The sequence below is a fragment of the Athene noctua genome, chromosome 7, assembly GCF_965140245.1.
Source record: "Athene noctua chromosome 7, bAthNoc1.hap1.1, whole genome shotgun sequence".
Classification (NCBI taxonomy): domain Eukaryota; kingdom Metazoa; phylum Chordata; class Aves; order Strigiformes; family Strigidae; genus Athene; species Athene noctua.
Genome location: NC_134043.1, coordinates 13244394 through 13267744, shown reverse-complemented (window position 1 = coordinate 13267744; position 23351 = coordinate 13244394). Strand labels below are relative to the sequence as shown.

General features: G+C 39.6%; 2 protein-coding genes across 5 annotated transcripts in view; one reads left to right on the top strand and one right to left on the bottom strand.

The window, feature by feature from the left end:
- SLC15A2 (solute carrier family 15 member 2) overlaps positions 1 to 23351 on the top strand; it is a 136629-nt gene that overhangs the window by 85284 nt on the left and 27994 nt on the right. The window contains exon 23 of one of the 3 annotated variants that reach the window (XM_074911520.1): positions 11357 to 11483. The exons of the other annotated variants lie outside the window; for them this stretch is intronic. The gene's annotated coding sequence lies outside the window, so the exon portion shown is untranslated. Of the gene's footprint in view, positions 1 to 11356; positions 11484 to 23351 lie in introns of those variants that run through there. 3 annotated transcript variants of the gene reach the window in all.
- The window catches only part of HSPBAP1 (HSPB1 associated protein 1), a 38523-nt gene that overhangs the window by 6957 nt on the left and 8215 nt on the right, over positions 1 to 23351 (bottom strand). The window contains exons 2-6 of one of the 2 annotated variants that reach the window (XM_074911530.1): positions 23166 to 23298; positions 18664 to 18849; positions 12947 to 13131; positions 8688 to 8824; positions 5346 to 5517 (exon numbers count right to left, since the gene is read on the bottom strand). In XM_074911530.1, the coding sequence (XP_074767631.1) occupies positions 5346 to 5517; positions 8688 to 8824; positions 12947 to 13131; positions 18664 to 18802 (633 nt within the window). In that variant the 5' untranslated portion in view covers positions 18803 to 18849; positions 23166 to 23298. The remainder of the gene's footprint in view (positions 1 to 5345; positions 5518 to 8687; positions 8825 to 12946; positions 13132 to 18663; positions 18850 to 23165; positions 23299 to 23351) is intronic. The other variant, XM_074911529.1, reaches the window with a different exon arrangement.

Here is a 23351-nt window from a genome sequence, read left to right as displayed (position 1 = left end):
CAAAGAGAGAAGTAGAATAGAATTCTTCTACCTTTACAAACCAGTATTATTCTAGGTTTGCAAACTAGAAGCAAAACACTCCCACAAAAAAAACAAAACAAACAAAAACCCACCACCGCCACCCCCAACTATGAATTCCACAATAAAATAAAGCAGACTTCCATATGTTTATGAATATGGGGCACAAATTTAGCTACATTTGAAACTAGATTTGAATAGGAAATGTTTAAGTAAACCACCGTGAAATAACACACACACACAAAAATGCAGTAAAAATTTTTCAGGGAGAATGTAAAGTTCAAAAGCAAGACAGAACTATTCCAAGCTAAGAGATAATCTTGTCTTAGCCTGCTTTCTACAGAATGTATCTAGCACTGTGGGATGGGAAGATACCGATCTAAACAGCAACTAATCAGATAATTTTAATATTTAGGCTAGTGATAGGCAAATATAGCAGATGAAGTCAAAGCAGGACAGAAATCCCAGAAAAGATAAAGTGAAATTCTGGTCTGTAATGGGAGAAAAGAAACCAAGAGAACACTTGGGAGAGCAAGTGGAGCAGTGCTGAAGATTTGTACAGCACAGAACAGAACAGGTTTAAATTCTCAGTGGACATGATTAACTCAATACAGTGCAAAGGTAGGGCAAAGGTGGAATTGCTTCAAAAAGAGAGCATACCCTGAAGTGAAATATTGTACCAAGAATTTCCCGCTCATTAGAAAAAGATACTTGGGTAAATGTGCAAGAAAAGGAAGCCCCAAAGAATGCTAGTGTGATGGGAAGAAAAAGATGGGAGGCTGTGGGGGAACCCAAGCAAAGCCCAGAGCTGCTTGCAATCCTGGCAATTAAAAAGAAAATAAACAGATGTGTAGTCAACTCTGTGGGAGCCCCACATGAGGACTCAGAGTGCTGCCACCCCAGCCTATACCCCATCCCCGGTGGTGCCTGGCTACCCTGGTGCCAGGAAGAAGTTTCTTACCCTGTCTCCCTCCTTCCTCCCGAGCTGGTGCCTTCCCACCAGCTGAACCAGCATGGTGAAGGCCACTGATGTCAGAAACACAGGCCCAGCCCCAGGGGAAGGCCCTGAACTGGAAAGAATGGGGCTGTCACCACGCTGTATCCATAGGGACCCAGGTGAGGGACAGAGGGAAGCTCAGGGAAGAGGTGGAAATGTAGAGTTAGGAACTGGCAGCTTTCACCTTTGGTTTGCTTGACTTCTTAGGCACTCATGGAGTTCTCCATGTGTGTGGCAGGCTGAGTGGTGTTTTCATTACCAGTTCTAGTGTACTTCTAGTGGACTTTTCTGCTTCTTCAGTGATGGAGATGATAGTTCAGTGTCTAGAGGTTGAGCTGGGCTGTCTGCCTTCTCTATGGGGTGACTTGAGGCCAGCTTGGTAGTCTCCAACATGAAATTTCTTTCTTTCCCAAAACAGAATTATCAACCACCTGCTATGCTTAATGCTGCAGACATCTCTGAATTCTCCTTTACTAAAATCACTTAAACTCCTTTCCAACAAAAGGAGTTTTTCACTGCAACTCCTTTAAAAAAGCATTTTCTATATGTTGAGCTGGAACATTTTATTGCCTTTTAAAAAGTCTGAATTACTGCATTTCCTGACTTACTACAACATTTATTTTGGGATCCATATTTTTCTTGGTTATTCAGACTGCCTGTTCTGTTGTTCCCCACTTCAAGCCCAATCTGAAGTTCCCTCCCCTTTTCTTTAAAGGTAGCATACAAGGCATCTCTCCCTGACTTCCTGAAGACTTCTGCTTGCTCAGGGTAGTGTTAGATGTCAGAGGTCTGCCTGCACTGCTGAGAGCTCTGGCTGCTGAGCAGGATCCCATGGTGCGTCAGATACTGCAGCAGGAGCACAGAAAAGAGAAAACCTTGCAGCTACATGCAGGAACTTAGTGATAAATGCAGCTGTGGACACAGGTTGACTTTGAGATGTGTTTCCTTAGACATTCAGAAAGCAGGGGAGGAGAGTTTCTGAGCAGCAGACCATGCTGAGAGACAGCAAGCAGAAACAATCTTTTTAAAAATAATTTTTCCCATACTGTGACAATGTTTTTCAAGGCTGGAAGAGAGCATCGTTCTCTTGATGTGCCTCCAAGACTAGCTCAGTTAGGCCTTTCCTTGCACCTCTGGTGTCTAGAGCTGCACTGCAACCCCTCTGGCTCCAGGCTGCACCTGGGACACAAGGCCAGGAAGCAGGAGAGCGGGCAGCAGGGCAGCTGAGGGCTGCCTGTAACAGCATAGGTCCTGATCTCAGTGTACAAGGTGCTTGCTCTCCATTAGCAGGGCAGATGTGTGGAGCCTCACGTGTTTACCTTCAGACAAGCTGAGATGCATTTTCTCATCTTCCTACCATTGTCTAGTTACATGGATATGGATTAAGAACAATTACACTAGGAAGCAGGAAGGAAGCAAGAAGCTGGTGAGAAGTGGGGCAGAAGAAAGAATGATCAATGATTTTGTATTTGTATAGCATCTCACTTTTTGTAGCCTCTTCAGGTGGGATTCATCTCTTCTAATTTTAATCATCAAAAAAGTTAAGCATCTATGTGTGTAGGCTCCTTCAGCAGCCTGTACTGAAGGACAAGATGGGATGAATGTTCCTTCAGGAATCGCCTTGTAAAGGTGCCAGGTTCTTCCCACTGATGGCAGACAGGACATCTGTCCTGGATGGGTTTAAGTCAAGGGTAGCAGATCTTACCCTAACTCTCTTAACACTTGTCCCAGAGCGTGGGGTGGAATATATGCAGACGTGTTTTGCCCCATTTGCTGTCTTTTAAGCAGTATATTTGTGAAAACAATCAAGGTGTTACTAGAAATACTGCAGAATTTATGAACACATAAAAAAAACCCCTAATGCTTTGGGTGAAAACTCCCCAGCTCAGTGAGCACAAATCTACCAGCAGTCAACCTCCTGCTCCATACTTACCACTCAGCCTTGCAAACATTGCACAGGTGACCAGGTCCAAATATTTAAAAGGAGCCCCTACATTTTTGTGATACAATGAGCTTGTAACTTTATGGATATAGTTGTATACAGCTACAAACCCTAAAACTACTAAGATGCTTATTTAAATAAAGTTAGATATCTAAATGTTATCATAATTTGTATCAAGAACAGTTCAATAATGTATAACCAGCAGTTGCATTAAGACCTCTGTGGAAATTCAGCCCACAGTCACCAGTCAAGTAAAGGATGAAACCTTAGAAAACCTGAAGTCTCAGCTAACTACCTAAATTTATAACAGAGATTCACCTCTGAACAATACAGTGAAAGGGCACAAAGGATGCAATCGAAGCATGCATTGTGCATTGGTACAATGTTATAGGAAGGAATTCTGCTTTAAAGCCTTAAATGGATGTAGAAAAATGGCTTGTAGCAAACAACGACCAGAAGGTGGCATTTTACACATGAAGTTTTTGATATTCAAAGCTGCACTCACCCTACATGCAGTTACTCTCCTGAATATCTAACACCTTTGTCTTTGTTTTTAAACCCTTTATTGTTAAAATATCTAATCCAAAATGTTCTGCATACCTTCTGGGAAGGAGTGGAGATGCTATGTCTTATCTCAAAATAAAGCTGGCTGCAAATTCTGCAGTAATTGTATTAATTCTACGTGAAAACCACTGCGAAGCACATATCAAAATTGTTATTATTTAGGGATCCTCTCCCTTGTTAACAAAGGAGTTCTTCTAGTGCATTTCTCTCCATCACATGGCAGCAGCCCCCAGCCACCTGCCCCATAAGCCACGGGATGTGATGCTGGAAAGCACCACCTAAAAGGCACTGATAAAACAGGTGAAGGCAATACCTCACTGCTCCATCACTGCCTCTACATTACTTTCCCCTGCAGAAATCCAAATGGCATCTCCTTCATGGAAATGCAGACAACTTGTATTACTCAGTTGGCTCAAGATCTTTATTCCTAGCAAGATTTAATTTTTAATTGCTTTAAGCCTAATTAAAATTAAGATCATATTAAAGGTTCACTACCATACTTGATGATTCCAAAGGAGATTATAAATTGAAATAGTGTTGGGGATCGCAGATAATGCAGTGCTGAACAGATGTGGCGTTTTTATCAATAGTAAAAATTAGTTCTTTGTGCTTTAAACAATTGAACACTGCAACATTACAAAGTGCAGAATGCGAACCTAATCATTTGCTTTAGGAATATGACTAGGACATAATGTAGCGCAAACAATGAAGGCTGATCACAGATTCCCCATTTGCAATTGTACCAGCAGAAGCGCACATTCTTCCCAGTTGACAGACAGTTGTTGGAAACTACCATCCCGCTCCAGTCTGCCATCTCACCAGTTCAGAGGAGTGTTCCTCACTCTACCTCCTCAAAATTAGCTGGATTAGCAAAAACCTGTTCTTAAACTGTTGAAGGCAGCTGGGTTTGCCAGCTAGGAGCAAGGGAGCGCTTGCTCAAGTCGCTGAGCTGGCAGGTCAAAAGAGGTGACATCATCTGGTAGGAGAAGGACAAAAAGGCACTACAAGTGGCAACTCCACTGCCTTAAGCGGTCAGAACAATGAACATTGCAAAATTCCTTTGGAAAGGCCTGACAGTTTGAGATGCGCAGGAGTGCATTGCTAGGACATGCACTGCTGAACAAATGAAAAAGGGTAATTCAGACTCCAAATACAGACCATGCTGATTAAATAAAGACGGACACTATTTACAGCAGGAGACTGGGAATTAAGAGTCCTGAGCCCTGCTCTCATACTGCTGCTGACTGCCTGCATGACTGTAAGCCAGGCACTTAAAACTGAACTTTCTCAGTAAAACAGGATTAATAATATCCTTGTAAAGCGCCACGAAACCTCTGGATGGTGTGTCCTCTAAATGCAAGTATCATCATTACAATACTCTGATATTAAAGCAACAAGTTGGGCAAATATTCCCTGGTGAAGCTTATTCACTATCAAAATATGAGTTCCTCTGCTGGCTTTACACTTCTATTAATCAAATACACTTTATGGAACATACTGGTTTCAGAGTAGGCAGGTTGAAGTACTGCTCAAGAAAGTTTCAAAGCACACAAATTGGAGGCAATTGCAAGAACTCTGATAGAATTGGGCAGCTGACTGAACTAACTCTCCAAATGTTTGTGGTTTTCATACAAAAAAGGCTAGTAAAATAACTGTGAGCAAAGAAAGTTCCCGTGCTGAGAGAAATGTATCAAGCCTGAGTGCAGAGTGTAGGGAGAGGGAAGTTCTACAGTCCATTTGTTAAGATTTCCTGGCCCTTAATTACTCAGTTAAATAATTTACTAGAATCTTTAAAGTAATGTAAAGCTCGTATGTGAATGGTACCTGTCCTGGACTGAGTGTAACGACATGGGCTGTTGTGTTCTTAAACTCAGGAAAGCGTTTCAGATCAGGGTTGGCAACGTTGACTTTGCTGAATACGCTAGATTCCTCATAAGGGATCCTGGTGGGATAAAGGAAACTGGTGTCACCAGGCGGGAAGAGGTGCCATCTCTTCCTGAAAATAGAGAGAAGATAAAAATGTATTCAGTGCATGTCAGTTACAGCAAAGAACTAAAGGCAGTAGCAAGGTTTTCAATAAAACATAAATCTGCCTCGCTGTGTGAATCTCCTACGCAGTGAGAACACAGGCAGTGCTTACAGGCTGTCTCCTAAAAGTGTTTTTAAAATATTCCACTTTTTTAATTTTTTAACTGAAAAGATTTGCAGCTTCTCACCAATTATTTTTAAAAGGCAGATAAAATAAAATTTAAAAAAAAGCTCTCCCATCTGGTTCCTCCTTCCTCCCTTTTACAGAGTAACACACAGCATTTACAGATGCTCAGAGCATTAGAAATTGTTCTATATACCAGGGGAAATATTTTTTTAGAGACAAAGCACTTTCATTCACTGAATGAATAGCTTCCACACCTATGCTTATTTAAAAAGAAAGGCATCCTGTGTTTAGGATGGCAACAGTAAAGGAGTATGGACATGACCTTCTCTTTCCTATCATCACCTTTAGTACTTATTTGGTTGTTAGTCACAACACCCTCACTCTTAGTAAAACTCACCTTGATGCTCCTGTGCCAAAGATGGCATAAATAACATAGAGACATCCACAGACATAAGCATCCTGAAACACCTGTTGGGGGTTTTTTTGTGTTATCAGTACCACATGACAAAAATGTGGCTTGCATGGGCTGAGTTTAAAACTTACTGGCGTGACTAAATGCCCAGATGGAGAAGGACAGGGTTGTTCTGCACATGAGGGCACTCATGTTTCAGGTTGCTCTCTATGTGCCCAAAGAAGCAGATCAACACACCATAGTGCCGGGCCAAGCAGAGCTGAGACACTGATCTCATCCTCAGAAGCTAATGTCTCTATTTCACTTACATAGAGAGAAAAAAGAATATGCCAGAACTGGTGGTGCCAGTTTTATGGGTACTACAAATGAAATATCTTAGCAGGTACATATGTTATTTAGAAATAGGAGTTTTATATGGCAGTACTTTAGGTGATGGAAATAACCAGAAAGGAATACACAAAGAGAATTTATTACATTTAAGAGGTGCCAGACAATCAGTACCAATAATGACCCATGCACTGAGCAATTGAAAAGTAAAGGCAGTACTTTACAGCACAGTTGGACAATTTGTGCAGTCCTCCTCTTTATTTCAGACTCTAGCGCGATCTCTTCTTTTTGTCCCTTTCCTTGGTACTCATTTCTTGCTTTCTGCCTACTGCTTCTGGTTGTCAGTTCTAAGTCACAGATCTGAAAATGGGAGAAAAGTGACCAAATGGCACAAGACCAGAAGAGACAGGAATAGCAAGATAGCCAGAACTGCAGAGATCAGCACAGATGGAAGTGCCACAGGCCACTGACATTTCTTGGTAATTACCAAAGCTACTGCTGGGTGTAAGCACAAAAAATAGTTCTCCTGAAAGCCAAGCCCGCTTTCAACTTTATTTTGCCCTCCAAGCTAGACTCCCTGAAGGGGCAGAGAATAACTAGGTTAGGAGGCTTATGGGTTAATCCTGCAGGCTCATGACAAAGCAGTATCAGGAAGCAAAAAATTAAGAAGCCCCAGGGATGAAAGGAGGAAATACAAGATAGCAAGAAAGGGCTAAGAAGTTGTCCCTGGCTCTCCTGCAAAGGCAAATCTATTTAAGTTTAGCATAAGCTTATATTCTGTTACAAAGCCTGTGTTGTTTGCAAGTCTCAAAAGGGAATCTTTCTGCTCTGAAGAAGCACAGGATTCACAAGCTTGTGGAAGTTTGCAATCTATTTATAGGTTTTGCTCTGAAGAGGAAAACAACTTTGTCTTTTCAGGCCATGCAAAGGCTTTAGGCTTCTTCTTTCCCTAAGAGGAACATGAATTTTGTTCTACCAGAGGGGGAGGAAGTGTCTTGGGAAGGCAGGCAAAATTGCTACGTGATGCTGGAAGTCTGGCTTGAGTCCAACACCTGAAGGTAGAGACCAAAGAGGCAGGGCAGGTATCAGATCTGCTAGATTACTGTACTTATTTAGTACACCCAGTATTTAGGTGGATCCTAGAAGCTATTTAGGCATGTAAGTCTCATGGTTTTCAATAAGATTTCTGGCTCCTAAATACACGTAAGTGTCTGTACTTCAATGCATAATGCTAACTGATGTCATCTGAAGTCTAGAGGACTGGCTGTACCAAAGCACAGTGCTGAGGGCAGCTTCCAGAGTATCCCTGCTGCATGTTCACCCAAGGATCTCAAGGCTGTTTATAAACACGAATGAAACCCCACCTAAAAACTAAACAGAGTTACCTTTCTTACAGATAAGATGATGACAATTCATTTGCCTCAGGCCTTAAAGACAGTCAACCTATGGCACTGCCCAGCACAGAAGCCAGCATGCCTGACTTCCAATCCTGCACCTTAATCACAAGGCCACCATGATTTTACTGTTCTATAAAATGTTGGAGTAATTAATCACACTAAAATCCCCCTGGAAAATTACTCCTTCCACTCTATACTATCAAACCTAAAAAATACATGCAACTTGTTTTGTTGCTCTAGCACTACTCTAGCAATAATAGATAACAAAAACCCCTGAGGCCAATATGCAAGGAAAGGAGGAAAAAAACATAAAGGGGGAAAAAAAAGACATCATGCAAACAGGCAGAAAGATACAGCAACAAAGCCACATGCTCCAAAATTAGTTTGGAGCCTCAAATGTCCCTTTCAACTTTGCTCACAGCTGGCTGTTCCCATCCTGATGTTCTGCTTTTAAATTAATTCTAGCAGGCTATTAGAGGCTCTTGTGAGAGAATATCGTAAAAGTCTAAAGTACTTTATTTCTATTTTGTTTCTGTGCTTTTTATTTTTAACTCTTTATCTCCTAATTCCAAATTCCTGAATTCATAACTACTAGGAAGATTAAAATATTTATTATTGGACCACATAACACACAGATCAAGAAAGATCTTCCTCAAACAGAAGAAAATAAAATTGTTACCTCCATGCCCCAGTCAAACTCCAAGCCCCTGAAGTTCTGCTATTTCCTATAGAACAGTTCTGGTACTCTTCAGTCACTGAGAGCTCAAGAAACTAAAATAATCAGGGACCAGAATTAATACTCAAGAGTCCAAAACTAACTTTGTAGCACAGTATAACTTTCTTCTGTATTTGCTGTATGTATATGCACTTCTTACCTTCCTTGTACTTGCAACACTAAGTTGCAGCCGTAGGAATCCAAATGGCAGGGAGTGTTTGCTCCTTCAGAACCAATCCAAAGCGTGCTCTCTTTTCCACTTCTTCCAGGAAAACCAAAGTCAGACCACCTTATATCCTACAGTAATGAAAAGGTTATTTATGTCAGCTGTTGAACTGATTCACATCCCACCCTCAGTTGTCTGAGTCTCTTGTCTTCTCCCTCCCCTGCTCAGTCGCTCTTTATCCACGGCAGCTGTTGGCCCTTGGTAGGGTTTCTGCATGCTTGGCCTATGTCCCTTCCTCCAAAATTCTTTCTAGTATCATTTCTTCTGGTTTCTTCTTTTTCTGTCTGACTACAGAGCCTCCCAGATCTCTGTCTTCAGTTCTCATCCCAGTCTTTCATATCACTCAAGCTACCCATTTGCTCTACAGAAGGACTGGCCAGCTGCTCATGGTCAGATGTGGCTTCTTTTCCTTCTTTCCAAACATTCTTCTTTTCCTTTCTCCACTGTTAACCAACCACCCAAGCTCAGGATTGCTTTTAGAAAAATTGTGATATATGGCATTTTAAAAAAGAATGAAAGGAAGGAAGGAAAAATCCCTATTCCCTTTTTAAACCAATTTGATAATCTATGTAGCATATTTGCTCTGTCTTTGCTCCTGTCTCAGCTTTTCCTGTGTATTCTGTAAACATAGACTATACACCATCTATGACCCAGTGGCATGCTATTTTTTTAAAGCTTCTCATTATTTAACAGACACATTCTTCTCCTGCCTTTGCAACTGCAGAGGCAGTGAACTTAAACCAACTTGATTACGTGGTGAGAAAGAGCAGAACACGTATGCATGTGTTACGAACATTATCCTGGAGCTTTCCAGTCCATTGATCCTCCCACAAGCAATCCCTTGGGGATGACAGCTGGAATGAGGGACAGTGAAGTATTTTTCAGCTGGTTCAAGTGTTTTGCAGGATGGCTCTGTATAGCTTGCAAAAAGGTTTCTCATATTTCTATAGCTCACCCTGCCACCTGCAGGGCCTGATCATTTGTTTATTGGAAAGCACTTGAAGTACACTGGCCAGAGATATCGGTGCCTTTTGGCTGGAGCCCCAGATTGAGCCTTAGGAAGCAGAGATTCAATTCCTGGCTTCCTGATGGCCTCAGGCAAATCACTTCATCTCTGAGCTTTATTTTTCCCATCTTGAAAAGGAAGATAACGGTATTTGCTTCGTTTCAGTAAAGCACTTTGGGGTCATTCACATCACCTAACTTTAGGAACCTAATTTAAGTTTGGCTCCTGCTCTTGTCAAAGCACTCTCAATCACACCTTTGCAAAGCCTATCTTTCTGCTGTCTATAAAGAGAAAATAGGAGTATAGCCTCCTAATTTAAGTATGTAAGCTAGCTGCTTGCAGACAGGTGGATGACTATCCTTTTTTAAGATCTATGGATAAGGAAAACTACAGCTAGACATTATTATAAGGATGACTTCACCATGAGTCTGTTCAGGAAACCCTCAAAATGAGTGATAGCCTTCCCAAAAATTAGGTGTTGCTCAAGATTTTGAATTTCAGAGTTATTGATTTTAAAGATATCATTTGAAAAAAATGCAGAAGTGTAATACAAACATTTGTCAAAGGCAGCAAAAAAAATCAAAAAGTTGCTCCTATAGATTTCAGCAGCCATAAAATTTAAAATCCAATACAACTATTTCAGTGATAAAGTTAAGCGTAACACCATCTCTACACTTTAATCTCACACCTAAATAGTTTTTGTATTTTGTTACAATTTAAGTGGAAAGAAAGCACACATAATCAATATTAGATTTAAAAGAACTTTTTGAAAATGCTGTAGCTGTAGTAAATAGTTGAAGCGATTATGGGTAAAATAGTTTTTAACCAATGAACTGAAAAGGAACTGGTAGGATTACTGAAATCTTGTCACAGTAGGTTCTTTTTCTACAATAAAAAGCCACAGTAAGAAGAAATGCACTAAAAGGTGTTCCAACCATAACAGATGGCACATTACTTGTGAATTATATTTATTTCATTTGCTGCTTATAATGAAGTTAATCTGTACCCGTATGTCACTTTAAAAGGTCTCATTTCTATTTAAACTTCACGCATATATCTTGCTTCTGATTTATATCTCAAATTCTGTAATGAAATATCAACTGAACAAAAAATGTAAGATGCTAGATACTGCTCATAGATTAGAATAATGGAATCATTACCTTAGCCCACACAACTGTAAATGATAAACAGTGCAATCTAAATTTCAAACAACTTCTAAATGGCCCTATTAATCACTATAAATAACAGTGCAGTTGGCCTTCTTTTCCCCTTCAAATCACCTTACGTAAATCTAAATAAAATCTAAAAAGAAAAAAGGGGTTATCATCAAATTCACACAAGAATGGAAGAGAATTTCTATGAAGAACTCTTTTGGCTGGTATAAATTGTGTAGCAGTGTTTGAAAAGCCATATGAGTCTGGAAGTGATGGATGCATTTCACTCCCATGCCTGTGAAACTGGCAGATGACATACACCATATTTGCTTGCATAACACCATCAATTTTTTCCTTCCCAAATTCTGCTTTAAAAAAATCTACGGCATAACCATTACTTTTGTCTATTCTAAAAGTGCAGTACAATCTGTTGCTTGTTATAGGTCAGGTGATGAGGTTGTGGTGTGACACCTGCACAGAAATGCAATTGCTGAAGCCTCAGTTTTGTTCTTGAATGGGGGCAAGGGGAAGAAGGAGGTAAGAAAATAATTGTTTCCTTCAAGTGTGTTTTTATTGACCAAATAAAGCACCAGGCTAGTCAGGTCTTCTGAGCTGCTATGATCTTGTCCCATAAAACACGGGAAAATGCTGTTTGTTGAGGCAGAAGGAGAGAAGATCAAGGCAGGACCACAGATAGAAGTCGTCACTCGAAGATCTGGGGAAGCCTGAAACATCCCTGGAGCTCCCAATTTTCAATTTCAAATTGAAAACACATGATGCAGTATCAGAGTCACGCAGCCCAAGTTTATGCAATCCTTGTTGTGTTTCAGTGTGCTTAGGAAGCGAGGTGAGAAAGAAAGGTAAGATGGTCTCTGTGCCCAAACCTTACCTTTCAACCCACAGAACAGCGGGAAAGGAGATACTCTGAAAAAAGACTGAGCACTGAAAAATACTAATTTTACTTGTATAGAGGAATAAAATACATATAAGGAGCAGGGGAAATGCTTTCTGAGGAAATAATTAATTTGAGAGGGCTTATCATTTTGTACTGTCTGTCATCCCTGTGATACAATGTTTTCAGGGAATTATGATTCCATCTTCACATCTCAAAGTAGAGAAATAAGATTTCATTTACTACTCTTTCTATATATATTTGGAAAAAAAATACATGTTTTGTACAGCTATCCTTAATTTTGCCCTCTTACAATTTGCAGTAATTAGCAGGAATGTAGATGAACCAATACATTGAAATAGCAGACAGACACGGAGAAAAGGAAAAGATATCCTAGGTAGGTGTCCTAATACCTACATTGGGAAATTACCATAGATTATGCACTTCCATGGACAGGTTACTTCATGTATTTTACTGCCTCCACAGACAGTCAAGGTATAATAATCCCATGGACTCAGAATCTCTCCTCCTTGCACATAGTTAATCTGAATATATTAAGGGAAGGAACTGTGCTACTTGAGAAAATGAGTCACAAGGCAAAGCAGGGAGTGGAAACCATGTTACAGCCTTGTTGCTGCAAGTGAATCCATGTTCTCCTGAGTGAAGCTGTTAATTCAGGCACCATTTGGGTACAAGGTGGATCAGGGTATCAAGTCTGCAACATGCCAGGCCTGCCAGCTGCCTGTCATCACCATACCCTATTCCCACCTCACTTCCAAACCTTCAGCAGAGGTGCAAAGAAGGTGTTCAGCTGCAGAGGTCATGCACATGACTCAGTGCTCCCCAAGCCTGTCCAGTCACAAAATGATGCTGGGCTAAATGGGAAAGGGAGTGCTGCCAATCTGGTAGTTATGTTTAGTCACTTGTGGTGGTGTTTTTAAGCACATAAAGGAGACACAGAACTTTAGATGGCTGCCACTTGGTACTAGTTCTCCATTAACCTGAAAGCAAACAGCTTTTATTTAAAAATTTTAAAACAAATGGCCAAAGGAGCACAGAGGGGATACCAGTAGCGGTTTCAGAAGCTACACTAGGTAATCTAAAATGATTAAACTTGGAAAAGATAATATTAATGTTTTACCTGGAAAATTTCTGGCTTGTCTTCAAATATCCTGGCAATGTATTTGTAGTCAGCGTAAGCCCAGTATTTGGAGTACTCGTAACAACTGAATGGTCCAGAGAGGCAAGAAGGCTGCTCACAACTCCAAGCCAAAAACTCTTCAAGTGTAGCCATCACGTAGTTACACCTGGTTTCAAACTGAGGAACTAGAGCAACAAAAGAAAAGCCAAATATTACATGAGCACTGAGCACAGAACCAGTAAAAATAATACGTACTTTCTCTCTCAGCTCTGGTTAAAAGCAACATGAGATATGAACTAGGTGACTTGACTCTGGTCAATAAAATGGTTCTCATCTCTTAACTCACAATTAAAGTCTGAGACTATTGCTTTTTCATTAAAATTTGAGTGAATGGCTGTTACCTTGAACTTGCTGTGAGGTAAAAGCACACCAATAGTTGCTGTTCTTCATGTGCAAGGCATCCTTCAGCACAGTAACTCAATAATACACCCAAGTTCCCTAAGCAACAGAGAGCCTGCTCTTTGCTTCACTTCTCAAGTGTAAGCTGCAAATGTGCACACAAGTATTTGCGTACCCTTTATTTTGTCTTTGTGGATTTATGTGGATGGACATGTTCATCTTTCCCTTTCCCTAAAGCAATAACCAAATCAGCACAGTAATGCATAGGAAGCAAATTATGGAGCCAAATGTGTGCCAATGATCCATCTAAAATGCTGTGTGTCCTTATTTTTCATTTGGGACTGACAAAAGCATAGTGTGGTGTTCCTTGGCAGACATAAAAAGTATTTACCAGCAGTGTTTTGCTCCCGTCATGCTTTGGTCAGGCTGACTGATAGAGCCTTTCAGCTCAAGGTCAGGTCACTTCTGGAAGGCCTACAAGATAACCCACATCACAGGATACTGTGATTGTGGTTAATCAAAGATCTTCCTTTCCCACAGCCACTAATTGTGCCTGCTTCAAAGAGACTCATCCAATGTTAAAAAAATTATATTACTTTACTGTAACTACTACTGGGAAAAAATTACTGCAGCCTGCATGAATGACAATGACAGAGCTGCAATTTAACCTTGTGTAACTTGCACGGAGCTTCTTAGAAATGGGATCCTTTCACTGTTGTGCAGCAGCAGCTCCTCATTCTTTACTGCTTTCATTTTGTTATCACAGCAATTCCCATGGAGTCTCATACATTTGTTCTTACTTTGGGTGGGAGAACAGCTTTTACAAACCTTTATCACGATCCTTTTGCCATAGCCTAGGTAGTGGGTTTCCTTCCCCTCACTATCAAATTCATTAACTAAAAATGCTATTCAGCAATCCATAATCTGTGCAGTAGAAGAGCTCCCTACATAAGAACTGCATACAAGACATATAAATCACCTGCAATAACCAAAACCACCTATATATGATTCCCTATCTGTCTTTGCAATCCAATGTCCTCTCCCAATACCCAGTCATTAATGCAACGCACATCATTTTACTAAAAGATGGTCTGATGGAAAAATTAGACAAAAGATACAAGCCCTACTGAAGGTGGCTCAATATCTGTATTATTTTGATGAGAACAAAGAGTGCTTAGGACATTGCCTATTCTCCAAGATAACTCAGGAGCAAGTGTTTTAAATGCAAGAAATATGCTCTTTCTACCTTACAGTGTATTTCACTCTGAGCTTCATTTAAAAAAATCCAACTATGAAAGACAAGACTATCTTCTAGGATACAATCTCCTCAGCAAAGAGTTCTTCGTTTAATTTATAACTTGTTCAATACCAAGGTATGGTGCTTATGGAAAAATGAATAGGAATAAAAAACGTATTTGGGCAATCTAGACAGACTGCTTAGACGGATCTGTAGACTGCAACTATGGTGAAAATGTTAGCAATGGGCAGTTGAAAGCAAGAACATTATTAACCAGTTCGCAAATACTTCACGACTAAAAGCTGAAGGTGTTTTGCAACTGATAAATTTTAGATTAAGCCACATAAGTCTGAAGTGAGCTACCAGTGCTGTCTGATGACATGGTATGTGAAGGCGTGACAGTCCACCTCTTTCCACCTAATACCACAGATTGAAGCCAGAGGGAAGGGAGAGAGGGAAGAAGCTTTCTGGAGGAAGCAGCTCCCCTCCTTAGTTAAGGTCTGGTCCTGACAGACCCCAAATCCTGTTCTACTTGGAAAGACAGTGTTTGCAATGTATACTAAAAGAAATGTAGAAAAAATGGATAACAGCCTTAGAAAATACACTGAAGCTCCAGACTCAATACAAGTGAAATGTCCCCTTTATTTCTTTAAACTTAAAAAGAAAACCAAATGTCTGTTCACAGCTGCTAGGGAATTTAAATTATTTAAATAAATAATCCAAGCAAGGAGTAGCCATTTAATATGATAACAAACCACAGGCACACTCACAAACCAAAAAACTGGCCATCCACATCCATCTCCAACAACCACCTCGAAGCCCAGCTTTATGCGACATTTGTTCAGTGTACAGTATCTGCATTTTCAGCCTCCTATTCAGCTACTGAGTCTACAACCACCTTTGCAGTCCCCCTCTATATCAAACTTGAGGCTTGAATTCTTTTGCTGTCCTTAGTGGTAAAATCTCTTGGGCAGATGTCCAAGTTGCAGCCCTTTTCTATTCAACTGCCTATCTGCAGCATCAGCTCTATCCAGCATCTCTAAGAGAAATTTCCTCCAGAGATCTTGTGACTCATAACTGATCAGCATGAAAACCTCTCACTCTCTACAGCTTCTTCACAGTAAACTCACTGTTTATTCATTTTAATACACAGAGAAAATGGTCAAAATAAGAAATGTCTGCATACAGAAGTAAGTTTTGTGTACGTTTTCTTCCTCTGCAATTGCTGCTGTGCTCCAGGTAGTTATCAGATAGATGGGCTATAATGCTCTGCCAGAAACTCGATTTCCATACCTGCTGCCCACCCTCTATCCCACCTCAGAAAAAAAATCTTTTAGCGTGGCTGGAACTAGATGGGTAGGGATTTCCTGATTAATAGCACCTTCATTGTTCTTGTAATGAACGCTGGTACTCTCTCTGGAGGTATCTTATCTCTGTCAATGCTTAATCCTCTGATTATATTTCTTCCCCTCTTACGGACACATACTGTTTAACTTGTGTAATCAGACAGAATACTATCAAACACACAAACTTAGGTAGGCACAAATAGTTCACACAAATAACACTGCTAGCTCCCACGTTTTCCATGTTTCAGATGTGCCTCAGGAAGTTCCAAACTAACAAGAAAAGCAAATACAACTCCCACCAAGTTGCCCCATTTGCAGTTCTCACTTTTCTTCATTAAGGAAATCTTCAGTTTGGAAATCTCCACCCAGGCTGCACATGTGGCACTAAAGAAAGATAAGAAGTCAATAGTAAGAGGTCTCAAACCATTTTGGATCTTCCAGATGAAACTCATGGCTTAGAACTGGAGCAGCCATTTCAGAGTGACACCAGAATATACCTACAGGAGAACAGTTTCTTTCTTGTACATGTTTCCAACTCATTGGCAGGAGTGGTTCCATCTAGTCTTAAGGCAATTCATCTATTGTAAATATGGGAGGAATATTGAGGGAGATCCATACAATATTAGTTGTATTCTCCTGTTGCTTTCTCTTACCACATCACTGCCTCCATTTCATCTGGGAAAGTTACTGTGAACAATGATAGGAGAGGCCCTCACTGAAAAACAATGTTAAGCATGCAAGAGTGAGATCAACCATCTTCCAAATGACAGTGGCACAGAAATGTATTACATTATTTCAGACTCTGAGATGGCTTGGCTAATGGCTTCACTAATATATCCTTACAATGCAAATTTTTTATAGCATCCCAGGTCTCATTCAGTTACAATATAACCCCTGAAGGCTCTACCCATCTTCTTGAAGACATTTCTAGCTCACATTAGCATATAATGGAGGTTCCTGGAGACAAACTGATTGCTGCCTAGGGACTGATGCCTTTAGGAAAAAGCAAAATACAGACAGATGCAACTTCAAGATACAAATTCCAATTTAAATCCACTCTATATCCCTAGTGACTACGAGTTATTGTTAAGTGATGACTCTTATCTACTTAGTTGGTAGCATCAATCCATCACTTAGCTACATAACACTCCATCAGTCCCATCAGAAGCTTTCCCAGTTGGCATACCCATTTGGCTCTCAAAATGTGCCTACAAATGAATGGAGACTAGGACCAAAACTATTCCTTTATCTGGTAAGCCTTGCATATTACAACTGAGATATATTAACAAGGTATCAAGGAAAATGTCATATATATATGCAGCATCTTCCCTACTGGCAATGGGATGCCTTTTGCATGTAGTGCAAGCACTGGCTGATACCTCATTGAACAACAGAGATATTGCTGTGAAGATATGCACCAATGTATTAATTCTAAACCTCAGTCACCCTGTCTGTAGAAATAACTAGAAATAGAATAAATATAACATCTGTTTTCCCAGGAATGGCATAGGAATCATTAATCCTTGCTGGTAAAATGCTTTGAAATCCTAAAATTCCAAGCACTTTCCCTCTAACACTTCTTTCTGTTTCATCACTTCTCTTGCAAAAATTGAATGTGAAATAATATGGTCATGATGCTGTGAAGAAAGCAAATTTCACACAGTGTTGTTAAGTAAGATAACGTGATGTAATCCTACCACTTCCATAGGAACTAGCAGACTCTCATCTGGAGCCTCTGTGCAGACCCTACAGTCTAAGAAAGAGGCAGTCCAGCTGAAGAAGGTTAGAAGAGTAGAGAAAGACTAGCTAGGTGGAGCCTAAAAAAACATGACTTAAATAGAACATTTTTTAAGAACTGGGTTTGTCTGGCATAGGAAAAAAGCAAGATTGAAGGGAGACAAGATACTTTAGGCAAAAGGGAGAAAGTGCATGGCAAAATGTATTTTGGTATGTGGTTGGGAGGGCAAAGAATGTACAGGGCACAAATAAAACAATGCATAACCTCTGCAGTGGCTAGCAGATTGCCACCTTGGAGCACGCTTCCTGAATCTTCCCTCCCTGCTATGAAACTCTGTCTGTCCATGGATAGAATATGACTAGTATTGTGTGACTACAGAGAGAAATGAATCTGTAGTATTTAAAATCAAGTGCAAAAATTGTCCTTCTCCCACAGCACGTTCCTAGATGTCTGAGTGAATCTGGAGGGTTAGAGGTGAAATTATTGTACTGGTTTCAAGTGATTTTCTTAATGCTTTATACTTCTATAGCATCTTTCATCACAGGACCTTAAAGTATTGAAAACCACCACTTTTTTATAAAACCTCTGGAGGAAGGTGAGAATTATCACCACTTTACAGATAAAAAACCCAAGATAGACTGGTTAATTGTTTAATTCTTTAACACACGCAGGTTTGTGGATATGGAAGCTCACCTTATATGAACAACCAAATTATGTAAAAGACCAGGACCACACACACACACACACTACAAAGCAATGAAAGAAAACTGAGGTGCTTGATTCTTATGTGTTAGTGTTACCCACCATACTTCCTACTAAGAATAAACACACAAGAAAGAGAAAGGAGAGTTCCACTGTTGGCCAAATCCCATGTCCTAAAAACAAAGCCTGCAGTGAAAAGTAATGTATTAGAGAGTGAACAATGATAATAGAGAGAGAGAGGATTGCAGAACGTAAAAAAGAGAGTTGTGACATGTAATGTCTACCTCAGTCTCACCTAAATCCACCATCTTTAGACCTAGCCTAAACTGGATCATCTTTCCATCCAAAACCGCAGAAAGGTATTTTGCATTCCAGTGCAGGGCTGGCCAGTCATCAACCATGTTACAGAAGACTGCGGGCTGCTGTAGAGACATCACAATTTCCTTGGTTTTCTCAGGAGTAAATGGTTTGACATCTTCACCTATGTAAAGAAAAAAGCAGCTGTAGAGAGATGATTTATGATACATGAAGTGTTGCCTACCATCTCCCACAGCATAGGAAACATTAAGAACTAACACCTCCTATGTTTATGGTTGTTTTATTACATTTGTAGATTTTTTTTATAAGTCAATTTTCTACTGCAAACACTGAAAGAACATTCTTACACTAAATTAAAGTTTGAAGCACTGTATTAGCACACAAAACATTAAAAAAAAAAAGTAGGCATGTGCTTAGAATTTTCACTTGTAGCTTAGGCAATAAAGCACTGTAGTCAAACTGTTTAGCATTAGGCTAACAATAAAAAAACCTTACAAATAATGTCCAGAGTTTAGAGAACATAAATTTTATGAGTTACAGTCTTTCTGCATGGGATTCTTTCCAAGAAGTGTAGTGCTTTGTCCAAGATAGCAAATCAGGTTCCTATGCATTAGATTTAAATCAAGGAACAGCAGTGTAGCTGAAACAGCAGGTATTTTTAAAGTGTTTTAAAATTTCTTTTCATCTACAGAATTTTAGAATAAGGAAATTGTGCCAATCCAAGAACTAAACTAACCCAAGATTTCCATTTACTCCTTTGCTGTTTAGAGATTTATATGCCCCACTGAAACTGTCAAACCGAAATGCTGGCAACCTTGAATAAACTCGGCACTTTCAGAACAACTTTTCTTTAGGGACATATTGAGAAGGAAAACCTGATTTAAAAAAAAATAACAGCTCATAACATAATGTAATAGAGCTGAAGCAGTGGACTACAACTTTGGATCATAAAAAAATCCATCCATTATTTTAACCTCTATTGAAGTTAACTCATCCAGAATTTTTATCCATATAATGCCTAAGATTTAACATACTGAATCGATACGTATGGTTCCCCATGACTCCTAGCAGTTCATTTAAAACAAACAAACCAATTCAGTCACTCTATTTAGGGGTCAAATTATTGTCTGGCATGCACAATGGATTAAATAAATACAGGACAAGAAATTTCCCTTTACTGCTGGGTGCTTATTTTGCCTCTCGCTCCTCCCTGTGTGTGGGTGGTGGGACAGGTAGTGGAGAACTAGCCAGTCCCACATGGGACAGCCCTGCAGTGCAGTGTAGGGAAACAGAAGAGCCACAGGGAACAAGGTCACTGAGGAAGGTTCTCCAGGATCATTTCAAACATAACAGTTTAAAGTAAATATAGCAATGCTGAACTGCAAATGGCAGGAATTAGAGGAGCCCTGTGGACGCTGTATGAAACACCTCTTTGGTGGTAACTTCTGTGAGACTCCCTTCTTTTGACAGCGTTTACATTCCAGCATGGCTGTACTCTTTAGTTTTCTAAATTAAGCTGCTGTCTTCACACAAATTCAGTGGAAGGTATCAGGCCTGGGGTTTCCTACAGCTGAGGGGTCCCCTCTCCATGGTCTTCCAGGGAAACTGAATCCCTTTCTCCTTTCACTCATGAAAACTCCATCTTAAAGTTTTAAAACTAAAGACCTCTGATATTTTATCTTCACAGAACAAAATTTTTAAATGGCTTCCCTTTCTTATGGCAGATGACAGGAGGGAGTTTGGGTTTTGGTTTGTTTTCTGCATTTCCTCTCATACGCAGAGCAACACTTGACAGGATGGTGTTGCTGTGACACAGAGATGTCTATGACACTTGGCCTTCAGTCTCGCGCTCCAGCAACTTGCACAACCAGGACATAAGGAGGCCTCACGGGGACCGTATGTCTTACCATATGGTCCTCCCTACCCTCGGAAGGATGCTCTGGGGGTTTCCGAGCAATAGGTTAGTATACCTAGAGGGAGCAAGTCCAGAGAAGGCAGAAAGACCATCTGCATACACAAGGACATGTGCTGGTGCAACCACCAGGAGCTGGCTGTAGGCATGGTATGAGGCTAAAAGCTCAGCATGGTTTCTTGCAGTGATTGCTGTTTAAAGACTAAGCCAAGACTCAGTCCAGATCTAAACACTCCCAGGGGATTTATAAAACTTCTGTCTTTAACCAGTGCAATTTTAGTGTTGTACAGAGGCGGATTTCATGATGTGGTAGCTAGCTGGCCTTGCATACTTTTCAGATTTTCCAACTCATAAAAATGAAATTGTTTCTGCTTAGGCTAAGTTTATCACCACATGGCTATCTTTTTAACTATTCAATTGGTTTTGTTTTAAGGGCAGTACATTTAATTACTTTAGAAGATGTAAAGCCAAAGAAATGCAAGAAATTGGTGGCACTTTTACGGAGGATTTTGTAAAGCTGAGTTTTATTGCAAAAGCTTCAGGTTGACTTCAGTCAACAGTTGGGATGTGCTATGAAAGCAGAAATTTTACTGGGAGACAGAAAAGCTCATTGAAGTCAACTGTTGATTCTGTGTGGCTTTCTAATGTGATTTCCACATGCATATTATGCTTTTGAAAGGTGTGGTTTTAACCACAGGGAACATACAGTGGGAAGCTCAGAGCTCAAGCTACTGGGAGACTTTGTATCAATGCCAAACAAAACAATACAATTAGACTAAATCGCCTCTCCTCTACTGAATGTTAGATGGAGGTTTTTGTCATGTCACCAAGCTTTATTTAGTTGTAAACATACTTCCCTGTAACACTTAGAAACAATGACAGAGGACAGTCTGTCTTGGTAAGATGCTAATCATTGCTATCTTCAAATAGTATTCAAATAACTGTTAATGAGTATATATCTTTTCCTGATATAGATAATCATGTAAAATACATATGATATAATCAGCAATGAAGTTTGAAACGTTTTAGAAAATTTAAAGCATTAGATAAATGAACATTAGGGTTTTTGCAAAGACAAATGGGGATTCTTGGCGAGTTTGTGAGAAGAATCTTTAAGTGCCTTGATTCAGTTTTATGTATTCCTTGGTGAGAACAGCAGTCAGCTAAACATAATTCTTTCCCCATAATATTTGTCATGCATATCTAAATGCCTGTTAGAGAAAAGGCACATGATAAAAAGTAAATATCATATACTACATCAAATAGATATTATGATAATTTGGACAACTCATGACCAACAGAGATTTCTGATGGAACTATATGCTGTAGGAGTGGTAAAAAGTAATTAAAAGAGATATCTGAAGATAGATATCTGAACATATCTCTTGAAAGAGAGATTAGCAGAAAAAATTGTAATTTAAAATAATAATAATCTTTTCCTTGGTTATTGTTATCATAGCTTCATGAGGACCTCAGAAACTGGGCTCTTGCTTCTCAGTATTTCCTAAACTGAAATTCATGGTAACTAATTCTTAGGCAAAACCAGTTTGGACACAGATGTGTGTAAGTAGGTGGAGTATAAATAAAACGTGTTGCAAAGAAACAAAATGTCCATGGCACATCTTGGGCATTAGATATCAAATTCCTAGGGGAGATCAGGTAGCAGGAGAGAATAGAAATGCATATTCCCTTTGAAAAGAAAAGCTCTGTTGGAGCCTTCATTTTCTCAGTTGTACTGTGATCCAAAAGAGAAAAGGAATACTTTAAATTAGTTCTTTCTATCAGGCTCAACAAATGATATGGCTTCACAGTACAAAAGGAAGCAAGAATAATTTGTCTCATGTTTTGACTTTACACAAGGCACGTACAGAATCCAACCAGGAACTGAAAAACTGAACCAAGTTTTAGCTCAAGTTTTGTAACTCTGACAGCTTATATAACTGGCAAAAAACGTTGGTGTTCTTTAGAAAGGTAACACATTGCGAAATAGAGCTCTTCCAATTAAAAAACAAATATGAAGACTCATCCAGACGCGGCACAGAGGGCATGTAAAAGAAAAGTGATGAATTGTCTCTTTTCAGTAGACTTTGTGCTTCTAAGAGAGAAAATAATTTCATGTTCTGATTAACAGTTTTTCTGAATAACTGTGTGGGGTTTGGGAATAAAGAGTTTAGCACAGCAGGCTGTCTGACGAAAAGTGGACTTGATCAAAGTTGCTCAGAAGTTAAATGTACTGTCATTAGAAACTAAATGTAATGTCATTCATTTAAAATAATTTAGCAAATTAGAAGAGTTCATTAGTGTGTGGTAGTTGCCTTCTGCCAAAACACCCTGCTGCTTAAATACGAGATTTAATTGAGAGGTATTAAAATTATTCTCTAAAAGAGGGAGTACAAGGAAATCCTGGTAACATATTTGGTATAAGCATCATCAAATTGTTTTTCTTCTAATTCTGTAATGCTTCATTATCCTTATTTCTTAAAAAAAATATTAAAAATTAAAAGAAAAATTTGACATTTTGAATACATTACTACAGAGCAGTCAGGTTACTAAAAAAATTAACTAACCTCCAAAATCTTCACTATCCAACAACCAGTAGTGAGAAAAGAGAGGTATGGGGGAGGATGGGGAAACTCCCCAAACCGAAGAGAAGTGACTTGATTTGGAGGTCAGACTTAGTGATTTCACAGTACATTAACTCTGTAAATTAAAAAAACAACTTTAAATAATCTGCATGTGATTACAATGTTATG